A 13671-nucleotide genomic window follows, 5' to 3' on the forward strand; every position below is an offset into this window, starting at 1 on the left:
TTTTTGCATTGTACCCACTACTTAATGGAGGACTATCAATTCCTATTGGAAGAGAATGAATCCAGGGGCCCTTTCCACCCCATACAACAATTAGTTTCTGCCCCATCCACCCCCACACACTATAGCAGACAGTGGTTCAGTTCATATAGCAGACAGTGGTTCATCAGTTCAGGAAGGCTCTTTTATAGCAACTGTTCAAAGGAGGCTACTGTTCAAAGGAGCTCTTGTCAATTGCCCCAGAATAAAATTCGGAGACTACTTACTGTGCATAGAACCCAAAGATATCTATAGGACATATAGCACACTGTATTTAATTTTTTTCCATGCAAGTAATTTTCTTTGGATTGCATTTAAGTGTCCAAAGTAATAACTGTATCATGGGGATTATAAACTTGGGCAGTGTTTTTTACTTGAAGGGAATTTGTTGCCATCTCCTGCTGAAGTTAAAAGGGGGAGTTGTTATGGAAGAAGAAAAAAAGGCATATTTGAGAAAATGAGAAACAAATGCACATTATTTGCACAATTAGTTGATTGTGCAATTCAAAAGAATTTATTCACAGCAGAATAATCGAGCATCATTTAGCGCTGTGTCATCCACAAAAATGCCCCCATATGTCTCCTGCTTGGTTTGAATGCCACAAATTCCACCTTTAGTACAGGAGTTGCTCCAGGCATCATAACTGCCAAATTCTCCACCTTCCCCTTCTAAAACCCCACCATTGCTACAGCGGAATTTGATGTTGTTTACTGCAGTGTCATCTATTGCTCCTTGCGGCGGTTCAACTTTCAGCTGAAAAGCAATTAAAATACCATCTTTGGGACACCATCTAATCCCAGTCCAGTGACCATACCTAGGGAAAGAAAGACAGGTGTAAGTGACACTTGGTTCAATGTACCAAAGGGTTTAGTAAAATGTAATTTTGATGAAGTATGGTTAATGTTTAAACTAACTGGGGGCCCAATCGTATACAACATTCCAGTGCCGGTGCAGCAGTCATGCAAATGGGGCATGCACTGAAATCAGTAGTAGGGTAGTCATGGAGGACTCCTCAAGGTAAGAGAACATTTTTTTCCTTACCATGGGGCAGCATTGCAGCTGTATCAGCACTGGAAAGTTGGGTTGGATCCAAAAGTGTCCTTCCACATGTGGACAATGTCTTCTGCTCATAGAAGAGCAGCTAGCCGCTCCATTTCTTTGGCTTACAGTTTTTATAATTAGGGAAGCTCATCATAAGCCAGTTTAAAAAATGCATTATTTATTAACCCATGTCCAGAGAAAGTGAATTGTGAATTATGTTTAAGCCATGCTGATGTCCACAAGGACAAGTTACAACTTAGTTAGGGTTGTATCCTAATGGTGCATAGCACCACCGGAATGCTTGTTCCTATGTGCTTTCCAGTTGCCTCAAAAGGAGAGACAGCTGGAAAGCACCTGAAGCATGGGGCATGGCTGCCAGCACAAGAGGCTGGCTCCGTGCGCCTGCATTAACCCTCTAATCGCATGTGGATGATAAGCAGTTTTGCTCCCAAAAACAAGATGTAGGAATAACAGCTTGGAGGACAACACCGTCTCTGCTGTGGTGTCAACAGTTTATGGGTCTTAGCATCTCTTTAACAGTAAAATTAAATGAATCAGAGCATTCTGAAGATAATTAAACTTACTGTCAACAGTGTCAACAGTTTATGGGTCTTAGCATCTCTTTAACGGTAAAATTAAATGAATCAGAGCATTCTGAAGATAATTAAACTTACTGTTCAACATCGGATTCCACAGTAAACATAATACTGCCAGTATGATTACCAGAACAGAATAAGCGAATCCCGTTGACTGAAGTATCATCGCTTGCTTCTCTATACTCCTCCACCTAGTGTAGAAAGAGGGAAAAGCTTTATAAATAGATTGACATTCTGAAATCTATTGACTCAGGTTATACTTATTACAGGGATATAGAGACATTAATGATATCTACCTTTAGGCTAAATCCAATGGCATATGTTTGTTCCGGGCACATATCAATCCAAGTCCAATAACCCCAAGATCCTCCGTTGCTGACAGTTAGTGCATCGTAATTCCTTCTGCCTGCAAAGATCCCATTAGCGCTGACGTATCTTTTTTCCAAGGCTGAAGTGAGACACAACGAGACAAGGAAGAGGACAACAGAAAGGCCCCGCATTTTCATAGAAGCTGGAGAAGCAGTACAGATGGGACCATACGTTTCATGCGTTCTGTAATTTATAGCACATTTTATCTCCAATAGTTTCACTGAACCAACACACTGAAGATTCCTGCTAGGAAAAGTAAACATACATTAACATGTGCCAATGAGAATGTCTTGGTTCTGTTAGCTCAATCTGGATAGTTTCCCTCAGGTTTGTCCCTGAATAAAATGTACCAAGCAGCAAGTCTATCGATCTGTATTTTCTCCTTGAAGTCATTTAGGTCATTTAGGTCTCACTCAAACTTCAGTAAAGCACCTATTCTTATTTGTTGTTAACAAAGGAACAAGTATGAATCATTCATTTAAAAAGTCTGCATAATTTTACATAAATACAAAAGCATCTAGTTGCTTCATTACAATCAATTAGGGGTTCTAATTGATGCATGAGGAATGTAATTCTATACATGTGTAATCCCATATACCTATGTTTACCTGAGAGTAGTCTACTTCTGAATAGACATTCATAAGATTGTGCTATAGATCAATCAAATTATGAATTCATGTTATTTCATGTGTATAAACAGGTGTGTAGATGCAGTGAGGTTAACTCCTTTCCTCTGCAATGATTGCAAATCCCCCCTTTTGTAGGTGCAGAGAGGAAAGAATACCAAAAAAGAGTGAGTGGCTGTTTGTCTTCCCCTCTGTGACTAAAAGCAGCTGATAAGGGGGTAGGGGGGAATGGGGAACAGCCTCTTGAATCAGTCCATCACACAGAAGTTCACACATTTTAGTGTTGTGAAAGGAGTATAAATAGTAGTGCATGTTATCACTCTGATAATGTTATGAGAATTAGGTTGACAGTGAAATCCTATACATGCCTACTCAGATGTAAATCTCACTGAATTTGATGGAACTTACTCCCAGGTTAGTGTTTAGATAGGATTGCAGCCTGAGGCTACAATTCTATTCATATTTACCTGGGAGTAAGCCCAATTGACTATAACAGAACTTACTTTTGACTAGATATACATGGCCTCTAAATCATGCAGAAGAAGAGACTGTTAAACACATGCAGATCTATATCTGCTCTGAAATTGCAGATTGCATAATATTTCATTGTATTTTCATTAAGAAATGTCTTCAGCACTGTAACCTGCAAATACTGTAATTGGGGGAACATTAGCAAATAAATAAAACTTTGTAAGTCAAGAAGTGTCACTGTTATCCACTATAAAGGAGACAATAGTAGATGTTCAGAGTCAAGAACAACTTTGTTAAGTTACTTTATTAAAAAGTATATGTAAAAAGTACTATACTTGTTAAAAAGTATCAGTAATGTCTTCTGTTTCTAATTATTTCTGATTCACCATCTAACAGTGCAACCACATGCATGTTTCCTCAGAAATAAGTCTCAATACATTCAGTTGGGCTTACTTTCTTATAATTGCATTTAGGAGTGTAGCTTAACAGTGCAATCCCATGCATATCTACTCAGAAGTAAGGCACACTTATTTTGATGGGACTTACTCCCACATAATCATGTGTGAGATTGCACTGTTACAGCCCAGTCCAGTGAAACTCCCCTGATGCCAAGGCAGCCACACCAACATGGTGTGCATGGCATCCCATGAGGGAGTCTTGAGCCACAAAGCTCTCCTTGCTGCCCCCTTTGGGCCTATTTGGAACTGTGTCATCGATTGTTGGCACAAGTCCCAGTGGACCTGGGTTGGTGGTTCGAGGCTGGAAATGACACAGGATATCGTGGAGCTGCTGGCATTGATATCGGCCCCTTCCTAGCCTCAACACACACACCCTCCTGCCCCAGATTGCACCCTGTTCCTCCCCCTCTCAGCCAGCGGCTTCCTCCTTCCAAGTACAGATGGAGCCTATTTATCCGCTTTAGTTCTGTTCCATGACTCGGCATGATTAACAAAAAACACGTTGTGCTAAATTGCATAGAGCTGACACTTCTGGATGGAAGGAAACTAAGGCAGCTGTTATCAATCCCCTCCCCTCTGTACTCAGCCATCCTGTTGCCCGGCTTGTGAGAGAGAGAGAGTGTGTGTGTGTGTGAGAGAGAGAGCGAGAGAGAGAGAAAGAGCGCTCCACCTTGCTGCATGTGTTCTGGTTACACAGGGTTTTCCGCCCCCCTCTTCAGCCTCTTTGCTGGCTCAGGGGCTCCAGGAATGTTACTGTTCCTTTGCAAGGGGAACCTCTTCCAGGGCTCCAGGGCTATTTCCCTGCCTGGGCAAGGCGGAGCCTTTTTACAGTGCTTTGGGCTGCCTGGAAAAGGATCAAGACGCCAGTGCAGGGCACAAGAGGCAAAGGTGTGTGTGTCTTTCAGTACCCCCACCCCATTCTCATTGGGACAAATCCGCAGATAAAAATTCCATGGATAAATAGGCTGCATCTGTAACTGTGAAGGAGGAGACTAGTGAGTGTAGTGGACATTCACTCATTCATTCATTGCAGCCAGTGGCTCATTTTCTATCACTCCAGGAATCGCCTCCCCCAGCTTCCCTACCTCCTTCTGCCCCTCCCTGCTTGCAAAACCCACTTGTCCCTCTGTGTCCAGCTATATTCAGAAATTATGCAGGTGGTGACCACTATAGCAGGACCTTTTTTGTGGTAGCATCCCATATGTAGCTTGTATTTCTCAGAGAAGCTCCCCTGGTGCCAACTGTGACACCTTTTCAGTGCCAGAAAAATATATATTTTTTATTTGCCTGGGCATCCCAGCTCATTGTGCAACTGTTTTTAAGTATGTCATTATTCAATTTGATTTGACTGATTCTGTGACCTCTATTGTATTAGTCCTAAGGGCTCTATTGTCTTAACATGTGCACTGCCCTGGGACTCTTGTGCTAGCTAGTGAGTTTCTTCAATAAATGAATATCCAATTTGTGTGCTCAGGAACGACTAGCCATAGAGCAGGAAAGTTTAACTTTGAAAGATGCTGGGAGGACTGAGTGCAACAAACACACACATACAAAAAACACAATGCACAAGAACTGCACATTAAACACGTCCTGCACAAAGCCCACTTGTTCAACAGACTTTATTCACAGCAGTAGAAGAGAACATCGTTTAGTGCTGTATCATCGGCAAAATACCCCTTGTATTGCTCCTGGCGGGTTTGAAGGCCACAAATAGCACCTTTTTTACATGGTTCGCTCCACCTTTCGTAATTACCAAAGCGTCCGCCAACAGTCTCTATGACAGCACCTTTGCTACAACGGAATCTGATGTTGTTGACTGTTGTCTCATCTTGGTTTCCCAGTAGAGGTTCAACTTGCAGCTCAAAGGCATTCAGAAAACTGCCATCTGGACACCATGTAATGTTTGACCACTCTCCAAAACTAGCAAAACCACAAACAAACAAAAACATAACATTCTGTTAAATGCATCAAAGAGTTCAGCAAAAAGAAATGTGGATGAAGTTCATTTTAAATTTGAATTGTTGGATCCAAAAGTGCTCTTCTATATTGGAAGGTGTCTTCTTCAGATCATGAAAGAGCATTTTGTTACTTAACTGTCATTATTAAGAATATTTATATCCAATTTTTCAATGGAAAAGTTCACAAAGTGGGTTTTCATAAATAAATAAAGTGAACCCTGCCCCCAGAAGCTCACAATTTTAAAAGATGCCAAAGAAATGCCAACAAGCTGCCACTAGAGGCTATGCTGAGATGAAGAGGGACACTTGCTCCCAAGGAAGAAAAAAAGAGAGCCTCTTAAAAAGTGCCTCTGCCCAGTTAACAAGGGTTACATCTTGTGTTCAGTGTGCTGTGTAAGAAAACAAAAGACTCAAACTGCACATTACACAGAGTATTAACATGGAAGGCAGTAGAACCGTAGGCTGTTCCACTTCAGAGTACAAGTGTGGGATCAGGAGGTCTGGTCTAGAGGGTAGAGCCTCCGTTATCTCGAAGATAACATTAGAAGGTCCCCAGTTTGAGGACACCGGCAGCTCCCTGAACAGCTGAGAATGGCAAGACCTTGAAGCAGCTGACAAGCCCAGCTGAGTGATTCTACCTGCTCTTGGTGTGAGCAAGAAGCGTCTTGGCTGCCCTCCATGTGAGAGATGGAGCTGCTTGTCAGCCTGCATGGGAGAACTGGAGGCCAGAAGTGAGACAAAACCAGGAAGATCCATTCTGAAATGTTGTTGGTTCTTGAAAGAAAGAACCTCTATGATTGTAAAAATCCCCTTAAGGGATTTAGAAATGCCTGCCTATGTAAACCGCCTTGAATAAAGTCAGAGGAGTAATCCGATGACCAGAAAGGCGGTATATAAATACCGAGTTGTTATCATCATCATCATCATCATATTTTAGAATGCTTCCCTATGCAAAAACAAAAACACCTCACTACAATGTAGTAAAAGAGTAAATTGGACGAATGATGTTGCGCAGACCTTATACCAGTGGTTCCCAGACTTTTTCAACTGGTGGCTCCCTTGACTACTGGGCTGTTGGCTGCAGCTCCCCATTATGGCTACAATCCTATACATTGTATAGGGTGGGATGTTTTCTGTGAGCATTCGATGACTCCCCTGTGTGGTTTCCATGGCTTCCTGGGGAGCCATGGATCAAAGTTTGGGAACCACTGCTTTACACTGATTTTCTGATATACCATATGCAGGATATTTTTTGTGCAGTGGAGAATCAGGGACAGCCCAAGATCTCCTGGCACCTGAGGCAGCAAGCCAAATACTGTCTCTCCTGACTTAGAGATGTGCTAACCTCTGGTCCTCCCACTCCCAGATTGGTAAAGGAAGAGGTGTATGGAGTAGAAACAGAATCACTGTATCCCCCACTTTCTTGTCCAGTCCAAACCCAGGAGTAGGAAGAGAAGCTGTGGAGTCAAGTGAGCAGGCAGATTCCTCCCCCACCATCCTTCAGCTTACCTCCCCCAGTAATACTATAAAAGTGTGCGCCACTTAACGACGGGGATATGTTCTATAATCCCTGCTGTTATGCGATTAGGTCATTAAGTGAACATTCAGTCCAATCTATTGCCTTTGTAGTGTAAACAGACACTCCCTGCTAGACACTAGCTGGCTGCACAGGCTACTGGAGATAGATGGCCTCTTCTTTGCATTAAGAGCCTCTCTGTTATGTAAACAGACACTCTGCTACAGGCTATGGGAGAAGCAATTGCCTTATTAAGAGCATCTTTATTGCACTTTGACCACTGTCATAAATGTGGTCTGTCATTAAGCGAACCACTGTTAAGCAGCGGACACCTGTATATCTATATTATATATATAATACTGTATAATACTGTGGTTCCCAAACTGTGGGTGGCAACTGATTTTTGGTCAGTCGTGAAACTGACAAGCTGATAGCTGACTAGGAAAATGTATTGAGCCCTATGGAAACTAAAAGGAGCAGCACCTGTGTGTTTACTCGCAAATTAGGCAAATGTGTCTTGGCCCACTTCAAAGGGCGGGCAGAGGGGAATGCAACATCACCAAAATGGTCTCAATCTGATGAACGCAAGCCCCAACAAACTCTTGCAAAGGAAATCCCCAAGCCAACAAGGAAAATGTATTGAGGCCTATGGAAAGCAAAACTGAGCCACCTATGTGCATTTACTTGTGAGTAGGCGAACATGCCTCCACACTTATCAAAGGCCAGGCTAAGGGGAACGCAAGGCTACCAGAATGGTCCCATCTGATGACAAAGGATAAAAACAGAGGCTTGAGCCACTTAGTAAAGTGAAAAAAAAATTAGCCTAATTATGGTAGGTGGGTCCCAACTGAGTGACATTTTAAAAAGTGAGTCCCCGTGCTAAAAGGTTTGGGAACCACTGGTAAAATAGTGGAAGTTTCTTATACTTACGTTCCATGGGAACAAGTTAGTCACACAACTGTCTGAAATTCCAGTTGATTTCAATGGGACATGAGTTTGACTAACAGCACAACCCTATACCTGTCTACTCAGAAATAAGCCCCACTGGGTTTAACTGAGTGGGACTAGTAAGTGTGTATAGCACTGCAGCCTCATTCTCTTTCGATGGGGGGCTTAGTAAATTTACTAATCAGCACATGAGTTGCAAATCGCTTTACAATATGTTCAATAAGTTAAAGTGCGCTCCTTGTTGATTTATATAATGATTAACTTCTGAACATCTGGGTTACTAAATACAAGTGTATTCTTATTGATTTATATAATGAACTTCTGGGTGAGCTCCATGCACAGCTCACAGGGAACCTGGACTCAGACTGCAATCCTGTGTACATTTGTTTGAAAGTAAGTCCTATTGAAATAACTGAAACTTGCTTCTGAGTAATTCTGTACAGGCTTGTGCTGTGAGTCCCACCTGAAGGCAAGTCAGTGCAATCCTAGGCATGTCTACCGGCACTTACTCCTGGGAATGTGTATATAAGTATATGATAGCAGCCTAACAGGATACAACCCAATAAAACCATAGGGCTGCTGTAACATCCAACCTATTTATATCATTTTAAAATTTTCAGCAGGATCTGTTTTCTGAAGAGCATTAAACATTATATCCTTAAAATACACTAATTCAATTAGGATAATATATAACTTCTTTTTTTAATCTGTAACATGTCCCAGTAAAATTGGTCTATCCAGCATTATTACTACCTTGAACTGAACATAATTACTCCATTCGTTTTTGACTTGAATAGGACAAAATTTAGCATTTTCATCACTGGTGAATTATGAACACCAATTCACCAACTCAAGAGCAAAAGAGTTTGTAACAACAGCTTGGCGGACAACGATGTCTCCACTGCAGTGTTATTCTTTACAATTTTTTAAATCAAGTTTATTTACTCATTTTAAAATGTGACAAATATTTGAAATAAGTTGAAATATTGAAATAAGTTCTGTCTGTATAACCCCTGCATGGGTTCAAAAGTGTACAAATGTTCATTTATGTTATATAAATTCAAGAGTTCAAACCATCATTCCAGCAAGTTGTCCAAATATCCATTTCTCATGTTCTAATATACCATGTCAGTTTCTCCATTCCAGCGACGTTTCAGAGTTAAAATAAACCATACATCTCAGGGAGCATTGCTTCCTTCTACACCCTTTCAGTGCACACCTTGGCCGCTGTCAAATACATATTCTAAGACTACAATCCTATAAGCACAGCTGGGAGGAAGTCCTATTGAACTCAGTAGAACTTATTTCTGAGTAGACATCCGTAGGATTACGCCATAACCCAACTTTTGGTGGGAAGTGGGGCTATATTATGAATTAGCAGTAAAATTTCCAAGGCATCAGGTAACGTGTATCCTATTATCATTTGCAATATTTTCTGCCAAGAATTTCTAAGCTGGGGACAGGACTCCTTCATTAAGCCATTTCTGCCCAATGTTGCACAGACGCAACTGAAAACAAATGGGTATACTTGTGGGCTGGGCAGAAATGAGTTAACTGTTGGTGAAGAGCTCATTTATGAAAAAGTCAAATGAAAGAGAGATGTTTAAAGATCATTGCACTTACGTTCCAGAGTCAGATTCAACAGTATACGTAATGCCATCGAGCAATTGATTTGTCGAACAGTATAAGCGAATCCCGTTGAGTGAAGTATCGTCACTAAATTGTCCTCCATATTCCTCCACCTAATGCAGCAGACAGCAAAAAAATGCATTGATATTCTGAAGTCTATGAAACCAACTTGAGCCTATGAAAAGGATATTATTAGAGACACCACAGATATTTACCTTTATACTAAATCCAATGGCATACGTTCTATTTGGACACATATCAACCCACGTCCATTGGCCCCAGGTTCCTCCATTACCTACTGAAATTGAGGAATGATTCTTCCTGCCTGAAAAGACGCCATTAGAACTGACAGATGTAATTTTTCTATCACAAGCTGACGTAAAACACACAAAGAGAAGGAAAAGGATAACTGGAAGGGGCTGCATTTTGTAGAAGAGAAGCATCAGCTTTATGCACTCAGCCCTTTTGTTGGTTGCTCTGCAGTATCTCCACCAGGATCACTCAAATAACAGTCATGATTGTGATTAGGAAAGGTAAACATACATGCATGTTTGACAACGGGAATTGATTGGCTCACATGGTCAGCTAACTCTGGAAGGATTCCCTCAAGTTTGTCCCTGAATGACATGTGCTGAGCAAAAAAATAATCCAATACATATTTCCTCCCTATAGTTATAGCAGGGATGAACTCATCATTTAAATTCCACTTCAATAACAGAGCCTCTGATATGGGGGGAGGGGGGAGAAGGTTAATTTTTTAAAGGTTCATTTTAAAAGTTAATTTTATTGATAATTGACATACCTTCCTCCTAGAAGATAAATTGTTGTTGGCATAGTTCAGTCTCGGAAGACTATGGTATTGCGCTCTGAATGGTGGTTCTGGAACAGAGTGTCCTCTCCAGTGTGCAAAGCCTGGGTAAAGTAGATATGGAGGATAGACTGTTACCCATGCAGCCAATCCCCCCTCTCCACGTCGCTGAAATGGTCCAATGGAAAGGCAGAGGCCAATACGGTTGGTTCCAGCGGCATCAAAGGAGTTGCCAGGACATGACCGTGTTCAGCCATGAACTGCCTCAGGGACTCCGGCTCCGGATTTTGCCTCGAGGTTGACTCCTGAAGCCTTTTCCACAACTGGATGTAGCCACAAGGCAGTGGAGGTTTGGGATCAGAGTTTTCCTTCTCTCAAATGAGCTGCCTTCCCAGGCTGACAGGTCCCATCTACCCGATGGCTGTCGCCTCTTATGACAAGTACAGCCAAACTGAGGGCCTATTCTTATCCCCCAGCCCCCGGGGGACAGAGGATAAATAAGGAAAACACAAAAGACACAGTGACTGAAGCATGTTAGGATGGATACAGAATCTGTCACTCTCATAGGACCTGGATCAAACATGCAGCTCTTCCATGGAAATACTATACATCCACGAGTCCCAACCGTGGATTTCCACCCCAGTGAGATTTGCAACCACACAATAATGGTAATCCAGGGCCCTTTTTTTGCGGTAGAAGCGAACATTAGTTTCTCCTCCTGATGCTGCCAATCATCCTTCAGCAGACTTCCTGTGTCTGCAGGAATCCCATGAGCACTTGCCTGCCAAAAGAGGCAGGAGTTTCCCCATGGGGGTTTACCCTTCTGGCATATAAAGAAAGTCCCATCCCCACCCCCCAATTCTGCTATTCTGTTTTAAAACCAAGGAAGCAAAGTTCCCCTGAGATGAAACTCTTTTGAAAATATGGGCTTCCCATCCCTGGTTCTGAGTAGGACCACCCACCCCCCCAGAATTAAAGCTGGTTGACTGTATGAACCTGTGGTTGACTGTGGTTATTGACCACATCAATAACTGTGCACAATCTATCCACATTCAGAGGAAGCCAGTCAAGAGCACCTCTGCTTCCCTCCCCACGTTTCAAATTTGGGGGACCACAAAAGTGAAGGCAGCATGCTTTTTAGCAGGGAATATGATCAAAGAAAAGGTGTGCGACAAAAAAACTGCACATTCCACATGTCCCCAATTTTGCATTAAAACTTTTATGCTTGGAAAGATGAGTGCCATAAGTTAGCCTCCCTGAGAGTATGTACAATTGGCATATTGGGGGTGCATGTACTGTGTATCCTTTCTGAGGGCATGATCTGATCTAGTGACTGCTGTAGTGCTTTCGAGAATGTGAGGCTTTTTTTCTATTTTTTTTTTTTTTGGGGTGGGGGCAACATTTTGCTGGAGACTTGAAATAAGCCTTAGACCTCTTTTTCCAAACTCCTTTGACTGTTCCTTCAAATCCTCATATACTAGCCAGTGCAAATTCCCCAGCATAAATCCAGTATCCCACAGATCTTAAGGTATCAGTCAAGAGTGTTTGTTCAGTAAGAGAAATGGGTTCCCCTACCACAAGTGGCTTTAGTGCAGGGGTGCTCAATCTTTCAACTTTAGGGATGCTGGACCTTTAATAAGTGTATAGAAGAGAGAATTGCAGCAGGTGCAACTTGTCATCCCACAGATGACAAGCTACACCTGCTGAAATTCTCTCTTCTGTACACTTGTTAAAGGTCCAGCATCCCTAAAGTTGAAAGTTTGAGCACCCCTGCTTTAGTGTAATCACAGCATGCCCAGAAGCTTTCCTTTCAACTGCAGACTTTGGTTTAAAGCTAGCAAGCCAGTCTAGACAGTTCTCAGTGAAGTTTGAACCCCTCACTCTTCCCTTCTCTTCCTCATCAATTTCCCCCTTATCACCACCTTTGCCCCTTTCCAGAACCCTAGAACTTCCACAATCTTCTCCCAAGGTCTTCCTGGACACTCAACTAATATCCCTATGTTCCTCCCACCCCAATATTTTCTCCTCTTTGCTTTGACCCTTCACCTTTTAAGGAGTTCCTCCATCCAACTTTGTCCTCTTCTCTCTTCCTTCTAACAGCTTTCCCATAACTGTTAGATTCAGGCACTTTCTGTTTATCCTGCCCCCCCCCCCCCAGTGTGGCAACTTTGCAGGGGCTTCTATGATGGATAGTCAGGGGGAGTTATTGCACCAGATCGCCCTGCCCAAACACAATTCTTTGTGTGTTCTTGGGTTAACTTGGAGCAATTCTTGCAGCCATATCATGTGGAGGATGACACTGCGGACCACATTGGCTGCCCTGCCTGCCTCCAGTCTGGCAAGTTCACTATGCACCAGTGCGTTGATGCCCAACTTGTTCATCAGTTGAAGAGTGGCCAATCATCTTGTTCATGATGAGGGCCATTACTGAAGAAGGGGGCCAAAATGCTCATTATACAGACCAGTTGACTAATGTCAACTACTAAGGCCAAACACCTGGTCCGGTTTTCATGCTGATGCAAAAAATCTAAATTAATTCAAATCCAGCACCTGAAGTGTTTCAGATTTAAGCAAATATTACTGGCAGTGGCAGATCACATTCACTTCCCAATTGTATAGCTCAAGTTCAAGGGGACCTGCAAAATGCTTCCATTGTTGACAGTAGAGATTGCATAGTCTGATTAATTTACTATTAAGTGAAGCCCTATTTTTGCAGGTGCTGCAGACAGAACTGCCTCAGCAGCCTGAAAAAAAAAAGAAATGCATATGCTTTGTTTGACATGGAAAGAAACCAAAGACAAAGTCAAACTACAACTTTTTAAAAGAGAGCAAAGAAAACTTGGCCTTCCTGAGTGGAAATTCTACACTGGGTGGCCTTCTCCGATCTGTGTGGCTGGCAGATATAGTCTCTGAATGAAGACTTTGGCTTAACCTATTAGGCTGTCAAATACTCCTTTAGGAAGGTTTTTCATTTGGGTAACAGACTTTCCCTGGCTTATATAACCAAATGATCTTTTATTTAGAATAGATCTATTATTCTACAAAAATTCACTGTAGAATTTTCTTCAGTGTTTTCCTGAATCAAGAATGTATTTAAATAGTTTAATAATGAACATGTACATTTGATAAATGCCCAGAATAAGAATTTAGAGAATACTGTAAAAAGTCAAAGAAAATTTACTCAACAACTTGCCAGTTGATAACACCCAAAATG

General features: G+C 42.0%; 2 protein-coding genes across 2 annotated transcripts; both read right to left on the bottom strand.

Moving 5' to 3' along the window:
- Positions 1-550: 550 nt before the first annotated feature.
- On the bottom strand, positions 551-2174 carry LOC136652086 (vitelline membrane outer layer protein 1 homolog). Its single transcript, XM_066628943.1, has 3 exons — positions 1971-2174; positions 1753-1865; positions 551-851 (listed from the first exon to the last, which is right to left on the bottom strand). The coding sequence occupies exons 1-3, from the start codon at positions 2172-2174 to the stop codon at positions 551-553; spliced, it is 618 nt and encodes a 205-aa protein (XP_066485040.1).
- A 3043-nt stretch (positions 2175-5217) lies between these two features.
- Positions 5218-10074, bottom strand: LOC136652085 (vitelline membrane outer layer protein 1 homolog). The gene is made up of 3 exons (XM_066628942.1): positions 9865-10074; positions 9644-9762; positions 5218-5518 (listed from the first exon to the last, which is right to left on the bottom strand). Exons 1-3 carry the CDS (start codon positions 10072-10074, stop codon positions 5218-5220), a joined length of 630 nt encoding a protein of 209 aa, XP_066485039.1.
- Between the last annotated feature and the right edge of the window lie 3597 nt (positions 10075-13671).

The sequence above is a fragment of the Tiliqua scincoides genome, chromosome 5 (genome assembly GCF_035046505.1).
Source record: "Tiliqua scincoides isolate rTilSci1 chromosome 5, rTilSci1.hap2, whole genome shotgun sequence".
NCBI lineage: Eukaryota > Metazoa > Chordata > Lepidosauria > Squamata > Scincidae > Tiliqua > Tiliqua scincoides.